Below are 16,247 nucleotides of genomic sequence, written 5' to 3' on the forward strand. Positions count from 1 at the left end.
GTAAACACTGCTTTGTCTGAATGAGGGATTTATCCTTTTTTCCGGGTTGTATGTGACCCCTTAAAAAAAAAGCTGGCCCAAACCTGGCCGCCACATTAAAACTGGTCTAGAACCGCCACCGCATCAGGGATCAGATCTGAGGTCTGGGAAATTTTAAACAGTACCATCAAAATTAACTTTGTATGTGTTCCAGGTTCACGAGGCCATGTTAAAATCAAATGTATAAACTGTTTCTGGTTTCTTTTTTTTTTAACGTTTAGTTTTCTTTTGGGACCATATAGCTTGAAATGCTGTTGCCATGTTGTTCACACAATATCATGAATAAGCAGAGTTACAATGACGTGTCATAAAAATAAAATGTATGCAATCGAAAGTGTTAAGTAGAAAAAAAAACAAATAAAGGTCAACAAAAAATGTGTAACAAAGTCAGACAGGTTTTATTCTCTCTCTCATAAATAACACTGAACAAGCATCGTACAGCGATAAATATCAATATTTATACACTGTAAAATTCTCTGTATTACAAAATACAGCATATGTGTAATGCACTTGATACAGATGGGAAGTATTGCATTTCATAGCACCAAACGAGACCATTAACTTGACCCTTGAAGTCACTGATATCGCACTGTCCTCCTCTGGAACAGCTCAGGTGTGCAGTTACATCCCAGATTCAGGTCTTGTGTGGGTGTCTATGAAATATACTTCCCTTAGGAATCAGTTGTTGCATAACTATATCTAAGTTAAGTAGAGCCCACCTAGGAAGAACCAAAGCCTTTACTGTAAAATTGCTCATCTTTCCACAATCTCACGTTTTCAAAATCCCAGTTGAGACTAAAATACTTTGTGTGTGTGTGTCCAATCAAGTTTCATGTATTGGATTTTTGCATTAAACATGGTCCGGCTTCTTTGTCTACGTCTGAGCAGAACAGCTTCATCGAATCACACTTTGTCTGGAGCACTGTCAGGTGAACACAGAGGTGTATTTACAAGATTTTTTCACCAGGAACTGAGCATGAATTATGTCCGGCCTTCAGAAAGTTAGAGTAGTGAGCAGATTTTATAAATCTTGCATGCATAAAATGTACTCAGCTCTCTTTAAGTAAACTTTCAATTCAAGTTAAAAAAATAATAATAATAATAATTTAAATGTTTGGGCTGGATTTAAAAGATTTTTGTGACAGAAGTGAGAGGCTGATTGCTAAAGATCAATAAGCGATCAGAAGGTTTAGGGACTCTCCAAATAAGGTGCTTCAAGCTGTTCTGATCACAGATGTTTGTTGGCAGCGCAGAAATGTCTGTCAGAGGCAGCGGGAGGTAACAGGCAGGTTAAAGACTGTAAAACAAATCTGGGAATATTGACACTCAATCTTACAGTGGAACATCAATCAACAGACGACTCAAATGCAGTTTTTGTTCACTTTAGAGAGAAAAAAAACCTTTAACAATGGTAGTAAACAGCTATCCCCAACACTTGGCTAAAGATCTTATTGTTGGGATTATCTATATATCTTCTTTTTTAAATTTTTTTATTATTATTTTTTTTTTTTGCTTTCAAACATTATTGCTAAATTGAGACAGGAAGGGGCCCTTTCAACCAACGTTTATCATGAAAATAACTCCAGACAGCATGGAATGTGTTTGGGAGAACATTACATTACTGGCTTAAAAACAGAAACAAACAAACAAAAACAAAAAAAAAGAGTACACAATTAAAACGAAAAAACAAGAAGTTTTGCCAGCATTACAAAAAAGGCTTTAGTGAACAAATACAGGGACATAAAGATGGATATTTCATATAGGAGCCCTTATTATTCCTCAATCAGACTTTGTCTGAGGAGCAGCATCACAATAATTCATGTAAAAATAAAACGTATTATGACATTCATCACTTAGTGTCTATGTTGTGTTTGATTGTCGGCTTCTGAGACACATCAGTTTCCACTATTGACCCACCAAACCCCTTCCTCGCTTGTGAAAATAATGCTTATCTGTCGTAGTGGACTGTGCAAAAGAACCTACAGCATGAGCGCTTTGTTTTTTGTACCATAAAGAACTAAAACATAAAAAAACAAAAAAATCCTTCACAGATAATTTCTATAATTACCCGCAACGTTAAGTAATAAAGTAAGTCATAAGTCACATGTGGCCTCGGCTCAGGCGGGGCCAGTGTCATGGCGTCGGGTAAGCTTAGTCAAATTATGGCACATAAAATATAACAGCTTATCCATCTCATCAAGCTTACTCGTCCCTAATGTAAAATAAACACAGACTTAGGTTTGTGTTATTTTGTTTTGCGTGAGAGCAGTTGTGATTAGTTTGGTTTCAGCACTGAAATATGACATTCATGCCATTTTGTCACCATTCCTCATATTGCACAGAATTGTCCAAACTACGATCTGAAGCAAAAACTAAGTAATAATCGTAATGGATAATCTCACAGCCAAATAAAACATGTAAAATCCAAGTGAATTATAAACATTTACAGGAAAGCTTGACATCTCAGTTGCAGTTGGGTGTGGGAATATTTCTGTAGCGGAGCATGTGGCTGCTGATCACGCTGCACTTCAACTTTCCTGGCAGAGAACATTCCTGAGTCTCCTGCTGTGAAATCTGCTCTCCTCTCCAGCTGCTCTTATCAAAACTGCAGAAGCATTAAAACGCTCTCCGGGCAGGCGAGGCCGATTCAGCTGATGTGGTCGTAAGCCAGCAGAAATCACACAGCCAAAGAGGCCGCTCATGCTCCTCTCTCCACAGTCCAAAAATAAGACACTTGAACACAATGAACCGTACCACACAGCCAAATCTTTTCAAAAAACATTAATGCCCTTATTATTTGTACTGTGAATTAGCAGTGGATGTCGACAAATCATAAAATCTCTCCCTCCAAAACAAGAAAAAGAAAACGGATGTAGTATGAAAGAAAGGTGCATAGGTTGGCATTCTTTTGACACTGAAATGGAAAAACAATTCCTTGGTTCTCTAGAAAGCTCCAGATTGCACATTCATAGTGTTTGCAGGCAGTTAATGCCTCGCTGTTGTTTATTAAAGACTCCCTCAGCCACCTCTGATATATCTAAACATCATTATTTCATTGACATCTCCTGTAACAGAGTAAGTGTTAAGAAGTATCTTAATGAGTATAATTAAAAAGACTAAACAAAATCTCCCACCAAGTTGTACTGCAAAATCATTCCCATCAGCACCTTTTTCCACCCAAAGGTGCGTGGTCGTACACATCTGAACTACTGTACCGACTAAAGACTTCAGGGCGGTCAGAGTATGATGTCGAAAATTATAAACCCACCAACATATTTTTCAGAAGCCGTCTAAACTCAGTTAGTTCCCTCGGGCTTTGCAGTCTCACAATTTGGGGACCGACCCCTACGAGCTTGCTGCCTTGTCACACCACGTTGACGCAATTTCCGCTGCCAGCTGTCGCTCTCTTGCTGCAGTAGGTGAAGCCACTGTGATTTGTTGAGTTTCCATTCATGTGTGATGACTTCAGCTCCATCTGGCAAGCTGCGATGGCTGCGTTTAGCTCAACCTGAGCCCGGTGCACGACGTAGAACATCAGGCCGATGCTGATGACGATCTGTGGGCGACAGAGGAGGAAGTCATGATGTTCTGTTCACACACAGCAGTCGATTTAAGTTTGTTTACTTTTGTAGCCAGTTTTAAAGTTTTAATTTAGTAATAGTAATAACTAGCCATCCGGGTCAGATGCTGGTTGGTAGGAATGCACCCGTCTGACTTTTTGTTATTCCCAAACTGTCTAAATGTCAGAACCCCAAATTGCTCCTTGTCTCTTTTCCATCTGTGTGAGAGTGTGCATGAATAGTTACCGCTCCTGATGAGGAGGTGGGACCTTGCATGGTAGCCTCTGCCACCAGTGTATGAATGTGTGTGTGTGAATGGATGAATGCTTACTTGTGTGGCAAAGCACTTTGAGTGGTCACTAAGACTAGAGGAGTGCTATTAATACATTCCATTTACCATGTACCATTTACTTCTTGGCTGAGTAGTTGCAAGGCAACCAGTCAAGACTCGAGGAAGTTACGGCTTCCCAAAATATCAAACTGTTTCTTAAAGACAACAAAAGGCCACTAAAAACTGAGTCAGAGGCCTGACACAAGCTAATGAATGTAACTGAAAGTGGAATCACTATATTTCATGACGTTGAGAGAGAAAAGTCTTTGTGTGGAAGGTCCATCCATGTTTGAAGGAGAAGGTTATGGCAGACAAAGAAAAATAAAACAAGAATTTTTATTTTTCAAGATTATTCAACTGTTCGTGTGATGTGTATACTGGTTGGTACACAAGAGTAAAAGATAACTGGGCTTAATCAGCAGTTCCAGATGGAGCTTCCCACGGCTGGGGTTAAAAAAAGCTTCAATATGTTAAAGGCCAGTTTTTAATTTGAAGCTTTCATTTCTGGATGAAACAGGGATACCCACTTAATCTTACACTGATCCTTAGCCTCTGACCCCTGTGAACCTGTCAAATGTTGCACTGAGAAACAACCCCCAGTCCCTGAGATCCTGTGAGGATAACATGAAGCTGAACAGGTGTTGGAGATGTGCTGGCAGCTTCATGAGCTCGGGGTGAGCTGAACACAACTGTGGGAATATTTTACATATCTACAAAGACTTAGCATTCCCACTCCAGAGGTTTATGTAACTACAGCCTTAAGGGGTGGCAGATATATGTGCTTTAGCACAAGGATCAGGTTTGACAGGATTTGTAGACAAGACATGCTTTGATTGTAGAGGAGAAAAAAAAAACACTGACGCACACTCGAGTGTGCTATGAGAATGCTATGTCCCTTTTTCTTTCATCAACAAGCATTGCAGCATCACTCATTAGTGTGATATATATAGCAAGAGAAAAAGCAAGTTTTTCCTGTTGCCATCTCAAAGCCTGTTGTACTTAACGATCTACCTCACCAATCAGTGTTCCCAAAGAGCTGTATAGTTCATACAGCACATGTGAAGGGATAACAAATAACACGCAAACCCAGACATGCACATAACATGTAAAGTTTAAACATAAAATACAAATATGGTATGAAAAATATCTCTGATGTTAAATTTAGGAAAAGTAAGATCTGTTGATTAAGATTAAAAAATCAGGAAGATGTCAAATCCAGGGTTATTACAGGAAATGTAAGATTATCTTCACACTTAGTTGCCATCTGCTCACCTGCAGGCTGAACACAAAGTAGCCGCTGACACTCTGCTCAGCGATGACGTCCTCCATGGTGCGAAGCGTGGTGCCCAGGTAGGAGTTTAGAAGCTGAGTGGGCAACAGACCCACAGAGGAGGCCACCAGGTAGTTTGGCAAGGACACGTCTGTGATCTTAAAAAGGAGAGACATCTTAAAACTTGGAAAGAATTAAAGCTTGTAAGCACACTTGAAAACAAGACTATATAGTCCCACATTGAAGTGTTAAAAATATATCTATTCAACAAACCAATCTCTACGGAGCCCAGGAGGTAACAGTGATGTGTTTTGGGATTTTTGGGGGTTAATACATACATTTCTTTGTGGAATCCTATTCTTCGCAAATCCCCTTTTGGTTCTCATTAAGGTTTATCTTTTAACAATGTGAAGTAACACACACTATAAATATTTAAGAATCAAATATTCAAAAAGGTCAGACTGAAGCTTCATGATGACCTTACTGTTTTGAACAGAAAAAAGAAAATACAAATTTCAACAACAGTCAAGAGATTTGAAGTTCAACAAAAACTGGAATCAGATCAAAAGATCCATTATCTGAACTTGAGCTCCATTTTTCGAAGTTAAAAACTATTCATCAACTACATAAAGAAATGTGTTTGTAAAACTAATAAACAGCTGCATTTTCCTGTATAGAACTATCCAATCAAGAGCTACTACATTCCAGAGAGAAATACTGTATTTTCTACACTTCAATTATCTGACAGCTTTAGTTGCTAGTAAGGTTTCAGATTAATATTTTACATAAACATAAATGATAAGTTGATAAAAAACAACACATCATTAAAGATTAAACCAGTGTTTCCCAAAGTTAAGAAACCTTACATAAGAACAGTGTGCAGTTTTGTTGTGAGCAGCTTCATTCAAGAGACATGTCTGCTCCAAACTTGTCACATGGTTTCATTTAAAGAACGGCCCAAAGCGGTCAAACGATCAAATACCGATTGCTGTATAAGAGCTTGTTTTTCTTTCTTTTAACTTCACTTTACCATCCCATGACCTTGTACAACGTAATCTCCTGATTTATCTTGTGATACCTATCTGCATCATTATTAACAATCTATCACATTTTATACGGTACAATAATTGGCCATTCAAGGGCACTTTAACTTTAGAAGGAGTACTTTTACTTCTGATAATTTATGTGCTTTTTGCTACAATTATACTTATGCACTCTTATCGAAGGAGCATTTTTGCAGGACTTTAACTTGCAACAGGTTTTTATTACTTAAACAAAGAATCTCAGTACTTCCACCACTGAGTGCGGGTCAAATAAATTCATATCTTGACAAAATAATTCACCTCTAAAATACATGAGATGCATCGCTTAATCAATCGAAAGAAAAATCAATCGCCAACGAAATGTATAATCATTTAATCCATTTTATTATTTTTCAAGCAAAAATGACAAACATTTGCTCTAGCTTCTTAAATGAGAGGATTTGCTGTTTTCTTTTGTTATTCATGATGGAAAATAAAGACTCTTTTGCTTTGGGACTGTTGGGTGGGCTAATGAAACAATTCAAAGAAATCACTTGAAGCTCATTTTATAGACCAAACAATGAATTAAGAAAATAATCGGCAGAGTAACCATTTCTGACAGTAATTGTTAGCTGCAGCCCCATAAAGTATGTTCAATAGCCAAATGACTGTCTTGTCTCAACCAAGGATTATTTGCAACATTTCCTCCACAGTTTTGCTGTTTTTTTTGTTTTGTTTTTCACTGAAATTATCATTTTTAATAAAAAAAATACACAAAAAGGTCTCAAGCTGCAATCTAATTGTTGATAAAAGCTGCTGTAATGTCATTAATTTCAAAATCTGCAAGATCCTGGCTGAAATGGTAAATGGTAATCTAAATATCATCTTGTGTAATCACCCTGAGCTATGACATGCTATCAAGCGTCCAGCCCAATGTCTCATTTCATATCCAATTACAACAACCTAAATATAAACAAGTGTCTGCAACGCTGTCACCCTTGATCCCTTGATTAAGTGATGACATAAGCCAATGTGTCTGTGTATGAAGATGTGACCTTGGCACTGTGTGCACTGTGTGCACTGTGACAGCACAGTGGCTGATAGCGGTGTGTCTGGGGCCATGGATTTGTTGCTGCAAGACACCTCCTGAGCCAGAATGTCATCAGGGCTGGAAAACATTTTAGCAAGATCCAGCCCAAGTGTCTCTTTGCAATAAGAGATCGTAAACCTCATCCTGTTATCACAATACACACATAAAAAGAGCATAATTACACGTCATAGGACAGCGACGTTATCAATTAATCAATCAATCAATCAATCAATCAGCTTTTCCTAAGTCAGTTTATCAGGGAATTTCCTCTCAAAACAATCAATCATGTAACAGGCCTTTCTCCTTAAGAGACTGGCACCGATGTGTCCACACTATGTGTCAACACAGTCCAAACGCCTTCAGCTGATCTCTGAGACAGGACATGTGAGCCTGTGAGAGCTGCGAAACAAGAAAAGGAATGCACTCTCTTCCTGCCAGCCATCATCCCCGAGTTGTGGAGCGCATGTCCTCTGAAGTCTCTTCTCACCCTGCAAATGCAGCTGTCTTACGACTGGGGAAGGGCTAGTCGTTGGTATTTTTATAACCGCACAGAGAATTCCCACTGAACCTCCTACTCGCTTCTGCAAGCCTGTGTATCAAGATAATCTGCAAATTCAAGTGAAAACACACCCCATGCTCAGCTTGACCCCATTTATTCTGAGCAGCAGCAATGCAGGTCTGAGTTTGTGCTCTTAAACAAAACAGGAAGTGGAGTATCTTGACTGCGTAGTAAAATTGAGGTTTGCCTCTGTGGTGCTATACGTGTGAACTGTTAACCCTTTGTAACAAAGGGTGAAGCACAGGGCATAATTATCCTATCTGCACACCGCACAAACATGCTTGCTTGCAGATAAAGTCCTATAAATCACACAATGAATTCCCCAGTTGCTTCATCAGCTCATTATGGCAGCAGAGGGATGAGCACAGCCACTGAGCAGTTTTAAAGGTTATACCGCTGTAATAAAATACACATGGAGACCTGAATATGTCCACTTCGCCCGAGAAGGGTTCACCAACATTTTTCCTGAGCTGTCCCATTGTTTTGCTAACTCCTGCAGTCTGTGTGTCGTTTTAGGTTACCCCTATAATGTAGCACCATCCACTTCAGCAGAAAGAAGCAGGGGGCACGGTGAAATGTAGCCTCGTCCACAGAAAGTGCTTACACCAAGGGCAGAGCAGACATCACATACATATTTCACCATGAGCCGGTATTGGCATAGAAGTGCCTACCCATTGCTAGTTTCACCTTTTATTGTTAAGAATAAGATCATAAAGATACAATATCAGCCTGGCTTAATAATGAGCCTCCAGGTTAGATTGATTACAAGGTGCACAGTGCGAGCCTGAGTTGGGTTTGAAAACCTGCTGGGCTACATTTCAGGAAGTGAAAATGTAGCAGAGGAAACTGGCAAACTTGGGGATTCAGCTTATTAGCCTGCTTCTGGCAGGGCAGGCTAAATTCCCCAGTGAAGATTGCACACCGACTTCCACCTCACCAGCTGGAAGAAAAAAAAAAGCGGTTCTCACTGAGGTTGGAGAGTGATTGTGCGACAGCCTGATTTCTTCAGGATCCACAAATCTTGAATAATAATTTTGTTGGTACATCTCCAGTAACTGATTTTTGGGCCACTTTGGGACAGCAGACACAGGTTGTGAGTATATTAGGGCTTTTACAATTACAATTTACACTTTGTAAAAAAAAATTGTAATATGAAATCAGTGCTATACAAGCCTTCCCTCAGTATCAAGCAGCAAAATAGTTGTAGCAACGATGGCTTGAGTTAATTTACCATTTTTGACATTGCACATCTGGACTATTGCACATGTGCCAATTGCATACCAATACTGAAACTATATATTGTGCAGCCCTACTTCTGCGACTGAAAACGACACTGCCAGAGTGGGATGAGTGAACCAAAACAGTAAAGTGGCAGGCCTGAACACTAAGCAATGAGCTGAAACTTGCTGTAAAGTTATGCAAAGCTGAGTGAAGCTGCAGAACCAGGTGATAATTCTCTAAGTTTCACTGTGTCACACTGTTTTCACATTCTCATTTGATGCATTGTAATTATAATATCAATTAAACTTTAAAACACTTTAAAACTACTTATTAGTTTAACATCAATTAGTTTAACGTCAATTGAGTTACAGGTGGTAGACAGATGTCTTAATAAACCACGTGCTAAATGTGCTCTGATGTGTGAGATTTCAAAGCCAGATTAGATGATCAACCTTTGCCCAAAATGCAGTTGCATTCGGAAAATGAATCATAGATTCTGTAATCTTAAAATACGTCAAAGGGAACAATCTTATAAATCATGACAATGAGTCGAACAAAGAAAGGCTGCATTTTCAAAGACAAACAGCTGTCAGAAGTAAGCAAGAGAAATATGACAAATACAAACTGGCAGAGACACAAATATGACCCACTTTTGTTGCAGTTGTAGCTGAGCTGCATGAAAGCTGACGTCCTTTTATATACTGTGTTTGCATGTACATAGTGACCGAGAGCCAGCTCAAAAATCTTATTTTACAAGGCTGTCAATTAGCCTTCCTGTTGATTTCACGCTGGCAAACTGTGGAGCACCAATAACAGCAGTGACGGTGGCAGCAGCTGTGCAGAGAGTAAAGAGTCTGTCCCTTTGACTTTGACACCTCGTTTTCAACTCTGCACATTGGAACAGTAAGTTCAATGTTGTAACTACTGTTAAAGCTTGAGCCACGATCCTGACATAAGTAGGACATTTCAACCTTTGACCACAGAGCTATGTGCCAACCATGGAACTGAAAGTAGGAAGCAACGATTAACAGAAGCCATTTAAGTCAGTCAGGCAAAGAAATACCATCTGCTAGCTTTGTTTGAGAAAGAGGCCTTTTAACAGGTGAACTGCTGACCATCCTGTAGCACTGATACAAAGGAATCATTCATTTTTAGCATAACAAACTGTTGTACTATTTGCTTGGAACCTAAACAATACACTAAATAAACACCAAAGACAATCACATCCTCATAAAACCCCGTTCTTAAAGCCTCAAATCAACACACAGACAGAGGGATGATTCCAGCGTCACTGCCAACAAGGCAGAAATACTCTCCATCCTACATTCAAATTAATTCACAAATAAATTATCTCAGATTTTCAAGAGCACTTCAGCAGGTCAGCTCCCGATTCTAACCACCTACATTTTTGTCAGCTCACACTAATATCACTGCCTCACTGTTCATCTCTGAAGTCACAGTCCGAATCATTGGAATTTGAGATGCTTATCGGCCATCAGTCAATGTGGGAGTGCAGCACAAACGTTTACTGCCTGCAGTACTTCTTGTACCTACAGTCAGCTGATTCCTGGGTAATCTCACCTCACTGGTGCCAAATGACTCTTTTTCACTTATCTAAAAATGTCAGTCATAAATAATGTCCAATTTGCTGCAGATAAGAATCTGCCAGCGGACTGGGTTGGGATTAAACCACTAATCGTTGACTGACATTGGAGAAAAAAATGAATCATTTTCATGACAAAATGCTGAACATTTGCTGGTTCCCACTGCTCAAAGGTGAAGAGTTTATGCCTTCATTAGTCACGTGATATTCCACTGAATATCTTTGGGGTTTGGACTGTTGATAATGATAATAAGCCCTCTGAATTTATCGACATGTGGAAGTCAGAACAGGATTGACTTTTTATCATTTTCTGACATTTCATTTTAACCAATTACCTGAGGGAAGCAGGGCTGTTGAGTCTATTGGCAACTTGATGAGGGAATCCCCTTCACCTGGAGCGTGACGTAACTCCCGGTGTGGGGGTTGTTCCCCAGCAATTAAAGCTGAGCTAGGGACAGGCACGCTCCATGGACTCAAGAAACCTTTGTTTCCCTTCCCCTTTCCCTAAAGTTTTGTTAAAAGTCAATAAATGAAAGTATTTTTAAAATGAAAGAACCGCCCATGATTTTTCCCTGCACCTTACAAGGGCTGTTCTGGTACCGGCACTAGTATCAAAAATGCCTCCGATACTGCCTAAAACGCTGAAAATTGTTTAAAATAATATTAAGGCCTTTCTGTGACAAATATATATAATAACCTGCATGGAATACAATATAATATAATTTAATATATTTCTCTTTACCATAACATTATAAGGATATTTTGGAAAAGGCAACCCCATGTGTTTACATACTATACATAGAATTAGGAATCAAAACTCCCAAAATATTATTAAGAAATAACTAAATAGACTGAAATCAAGTGTAAAATTTCTTCCAACTGTGGCCTCAAAATTTACCAGTGTAGGGTCAGTGTGGCTCTGATTTGCATAGTGAGTGCTTATGTAGAACTGTCAAAACCAAAGCCAAATCCATACAGGCGAGAAATGTCTAAGCAAATCAGTCACCCCAGAAAACTTCCTGGTTTGCAGCATGCAATTACTGTGCTTGTGAAACTCACTTACGTCATCTCCTTTTTTCTTTTCCAGCCTCAGGCCTGTGCATCAACTCCTTCATGCTTTAAGCTATGAATGCCTTTCAAGCTCCCCACTTGCAATCCACTTCTGGATGTTTGTGCTACTGTTGGTTTCTGCCTTCAACACTAGTTTGACTCTCTTCTCACCAGATATGTTTCCATAAAGAAAATGCAACAGCTTGAGTGAAGGGGGAATGCCAATGTAACTATTCACTGAAACAAAATCTATGAAATATTAAGTTTAATGGCTTTGACTGCATTCTAATTAAGCTGTTTCTTGGCATGTTGATAGTATTAAAATACATGGTTTGCTTCTCAAACAGTGTGTTAAGTAGGCTACATTCGAACTGAACAAGATTAAACTAAACTTTGTCCTTTCCGCCCGCTTCATCCTCAGACACATTTCAAATTTCAATTTACTTTCAAGTCATTTTAAAGCAATGAATTGAGTGAGAGTCAATTTAACCAGCCTCATATCTCAACCCAAAAAGTTGTGCTTTCCATATTTAGTGTTCAAAACTCTATGAATATTCTTTAGGAGACAGGCTATAATGTAAACAATTATGTAGAGGGAACCATTCTGAAAATGTGGCACTTGTGAAGCAATTCCAGCTCCATGTGAGCAATATTGTGTAATACTTTGTCTAAGCTTTTTTGCAGCAGTATGACTCGTACAACTCTAGAGGTCTAAACCTGTATGGCTACATAACATCAAGTCCACCCTCTGGTCAGTAGTCTTCATTAATCATTCAATTACAACTGGCATTACTCTTTTTCCATGTTGCGTGACCTCTCATCTGGTTTCTACAATACAGTAAGGCAACCCTCAAGGCTTTTACTATTCAGAGGTATCAATGAGTTGACTGAGAAGGGTAATCAGCGAGTCTAAATTATTCATGTCATGTATGAAGGTCAAGGGCCTCAGGTTAAGTGTAGGAGTGCAGCTGAAAGCAATATCCTAATGCTGCTTAGCTTTATTATGTAGGTCACATGGCGTGTGTTGCCTTAACCAATGTCCTTAGATTTATCGAGTAAAAATGTCCACATTTCAGTCTACATTATCTTAAAGTCACATGACCATTATTGAGTTAAGAAAAAAAACAGGAGCTAAAAATGTGATACTGATAGTACAGATTGATAAAATAATTGATGTCCTTAGGCTACACAGCTTCCATTTCAGAGGACCGCTTGCTCTGTCTACAAGAGGAATGAGTTTTCTCCTCTCTGGAGACTGGCCTTATATTTTCATGTCTCATATTGGACTGTGGTCTGCCTTTAACAGTGAAGTAAAAGACCGACAACCATGTTCAAAGTCCAGAACTAAAATGATCAATATCTAAATGCAATACTTCTTGTTTGTTCCTTAAGAGACTGGTTTATGGCTTAGTTATGAATCCCTCCTGTGTGGAAGGCTGAGCAGGCAATAAGAAACTCATTTCATTCTAAAATAAAGAAAGGTTTGATTCTCATGAGTACAAGTAATGAGCTCAGCTCTTTGCTCGGCCATTATTGTGACCTTTTTGTTTCAATTTGGGCTACAACTAATAGCCTAATAATGTTGACTATTCTAAAGTTAACTGAACTTGATACTACTACTTACTACTACTACTACTAATACTGATAATAATAATAATAATAATAATAATAATAATAATAATAGTTCTGAGGTGGTTTTTGTACCGTGAAATCTAAAAATGTTGCAACCCTATGTGCAAATTATTATCACATTCAATGATTGGGTCTAAAACTGAGCCCAAAGTGACGCTTTGAAATTTATTCTTTCATCCAACCAACAGTTTAAAACCCCCAAACTCTTCATTTACTATCATAAATGTCAAAGACAAGCAACAAATCCTCACATTTACAAAGCTGAAATGAGCAAATGTTTTATACCGTTACTTGAATAACAACTGAAAAGAATAAAGACTGATCGGTTAATCGAATAATTGCTGCAGGTCTAGCTAAAACCCATATTAGATAGGAATAAACCAATATGTTGGTTTTTTTTAGGGTCAAAACCAAAACAGATTATTGGTCATCAAGGAGACTTATAAATGATATCTGGAAGTGGTATACACTTGAAGTTATAATACAAATCTCAATATCAAGAGAGAACCAGTGTTGGAATGTAACTAGATTCAATTTATTTAAGTACTGTATTTAAAAACCATTTTGAGGTACTTTACTTGAGTAATGCCAGTTCCTGCAATTTCATACTTTCACTCCATTACATTACTTGATAACTTAGTTACTTTGTAGAATCAGATTATTCAGTGCTGAAAGGCTATTGCTTGTGACTTGTAACCAATCTGATAGTATTGTGGGTTGGACACTGACTGGGATCAGACTGCAGAATGCTGTATCAGAGCCAAAGTAGTGCATTTAAAATATATATATATATATATATATTTTTTTTTTTAAAGCCATAATGCCAATAATTGGAAAAATGCTGAAAAGCGGCCTGATTATCAGCAAGGTCAATAATCGGTCTATCTCTATTGACTTCATGTATAAGGTCCCTCTGAAGAAAAAAAAAAAAAAACTGGTGAAAATGTTTCCATACTCACCGAGAAAACTGCATTTTGAAGCCCAAAGGGTATGGGGGTGAGTCTCGCTAAGGCCACAACTTTGAGTCCACTTCCTCCCTCCACCACTCTTATGACAGCACTGAGCTGTTCACTGTTCCCCACCTTGTTCAGCACCCAGTCAGTCAATAGTCGTTTGCACACCAGGTGTGCCACAAAGGTCCCTATTAAAACTCCCACCATAACTAGTCCCATGCCCAGCACAAAGCCGTAGAGGTAGCCAGCTGCCACATTAAGAACAATATATCCCCATCCACACGGGAACGACACGATAATCAAACCAACTATAAACAGCAGGGCCCCGACGAGGCTGTCCAAGCTCTCCACCCAGAGCAGGAGGTCCTTGAGGTATTGGCGAACGAGGGCAACCGAGGAGAAACACACAGCGGTCAGGATGCATGCCAGCAGGGCGCTCTTGAAGCAGAAGGTGGTGATACAGCAGGGGTGTCTGAACTCCCCACTGTTGCTGAAGGTGGTCCCCCCCGTGGAACTGATAACCTCAGGGTCTCCATCTGATTTCCCTATGCCGGCCCCTGACTCGTCAAAGGCGCTGCATATCAGGATGTCAATCTTGTCACACTCCTCTGTGGCAGTCCTCTGCAGCCAGCGGTTTAGCTGAATCTGCGCCTTGCCCACAGCATGCTTGAGAAGCTTGGTGAAGAACTGCACGGTCGTGGACCCTGACATTGACATGTTGGCCCTCAAATAAGCTATGGGGACCAGCAGCAGAGTTCAGGTGAACTGTCCGACCTGAAGAGAGCTGTGATGTTTGAGATGTGAGTCTTCACATCCAGCGCAAGTCCATGTCGACCAATTGCAATGTGCTGAGCTCCAAAAGAGACAGGTATTTATGAACTTAGACAAAGTCCGTCACTCTCCTTAGCCATTACAAGAATTGTCCAACGTAATAGTGTTTATCTTGGGTAAACTAGCTGGGCAACGTGCCAGTCCAATGACTTAAAAGTGCCAGTTTTGTAGTCTCTGTCTGAAACACTCGCCATATTCAGAGCCGTCACCCCTGCGCTCAGGACAGCGTAAAGTCAATGGATGGAGGAGGTGAAGACAGCGACAAAACACTTCTTTGGACTGAGGTGACCAGCATCCAAGTGGTAGAGGACATCAACTTTTACGACTCCGCCAGCATTGCCCGTCCAGCTAACGATAACACACTAGCATAAATCACTGCACGGCTAACTTACTCCTGCCGTTAGCTAAATAACTCTGCGTTGTTAAAGTCCGCCGTTGCATTTCAGAGACCGAACGGCCGTAGTTGGCCTCCTCGTCCGCTCTTCCCGAAAAACAGAGCGACAAACCGGACACAGAAGCCTGACAAGAAAAACCCGTTTGCTCTCTCGGTGCTAGCTGGGTGTTGTTGTATCTCTCGTCGCCCTCAGTCCACAGTACAAGCTGCTGCTGCTGTCGCTGTTGAAGCTATTCATACCGAGCACTGTTTGTGTCCCAGAATGCCAAGTAACCCCTGCACACGTGACCGCCAGTTAGTACTCCCAATCCAATCACAGCGGTCCTGTCGTCATCGCGAGATTTCCGCGGGATTCAACAACAAATTTTGTTTGTTTTGGATGAATTATGGTATTTGTTGTCCGCGAATATGCTGCCACATAAGCAGAATAAAGTAGCACAGATGTGCAGCTATGTGTTAATCAATTCACTTCCTCGTGGTGTTATTTCACTGCAGTTATTCATATTAAAATACTTTAATTAATATGGCTTCCACATCTAACCACATCCAGGTACTCAGAGCTCAGGAAGAAGAAGCAGTTAATCAATTGGGAAGCATTTAGATCTTTTACGTATGTCTAAAACTGTCAGTGCACCATACAATTACTTTTTATTGACAAATCCATTGACATGAATATTAATGTATTTTGAGAA

The 16,247-nt window shown here is 39.7% G+C and overlaps 1 protein-coding gene across 1 annotated transcript; it reads right to left on the minus strand.

Moving 5' to 3' along the window:
• Positions 1–414: 414 nt before the first annotated feature.
• tmem64 (transmembrane protein 64) lies at positions 415–15,825 on the minus strand. The gene is made up of 3 exons (XM_030411870.1): positions 14,337–15,825; positions 5,203–5,358; positions 415–3,595 (listed from the first exon to the last, which is right to left on the minus strand). The coding sequence occupies exons 1-3, from the start codon at positions 15,045–15,047 to the stop codon at positions 3,404–3,406; spliced, it is 1,059 nt and encodes a 352-aa protein (XP_030267730.1). The 5' UTR covers positions 15,048–15,825; the 3' UTR covers positions 415–3,403.
• Between the last annotated feature and the right edge of the window lie 422 nt (positions 15,826–16,247).

The sequence above is a fragment of the Sparus aurata genome, chromosome 3, assembly GCF_900880675.1.
Source record: "Sparus aurata chromosome 3, fSpaAur1.1, whole genome shotgun sequence".
NCBI classification, from domain to species: Eukaryota; Metazoa; Chordata; class Actinopteri; order Spariformes; family Sparidae; genus Sparus; species Sparus aurata.

Coding starts and splice junctions, on each gene's coding strand:
- tmem64 (XM_030411870.1), bottom strand. CDS start 15,047: ATGTCAATGTCAGGGTCCACGACCGTGCAGTTCTTCACCAAGCTTCTC. Junction 5,359..14,336: donor TTCAAAATGCAGTTTTCTCG/GTGAGTATGGAA, acceptor CTCCTTTTTAAG/ATCACAGACGTGTCCTTGCC. Junction 3,596..5,202: donor ACTTTGTGTTCAGCCTGCAG/GTGAGCAGATGG, acceptor TGTCGCCCACAG/ATCGTCATCAGCATCGGCCT.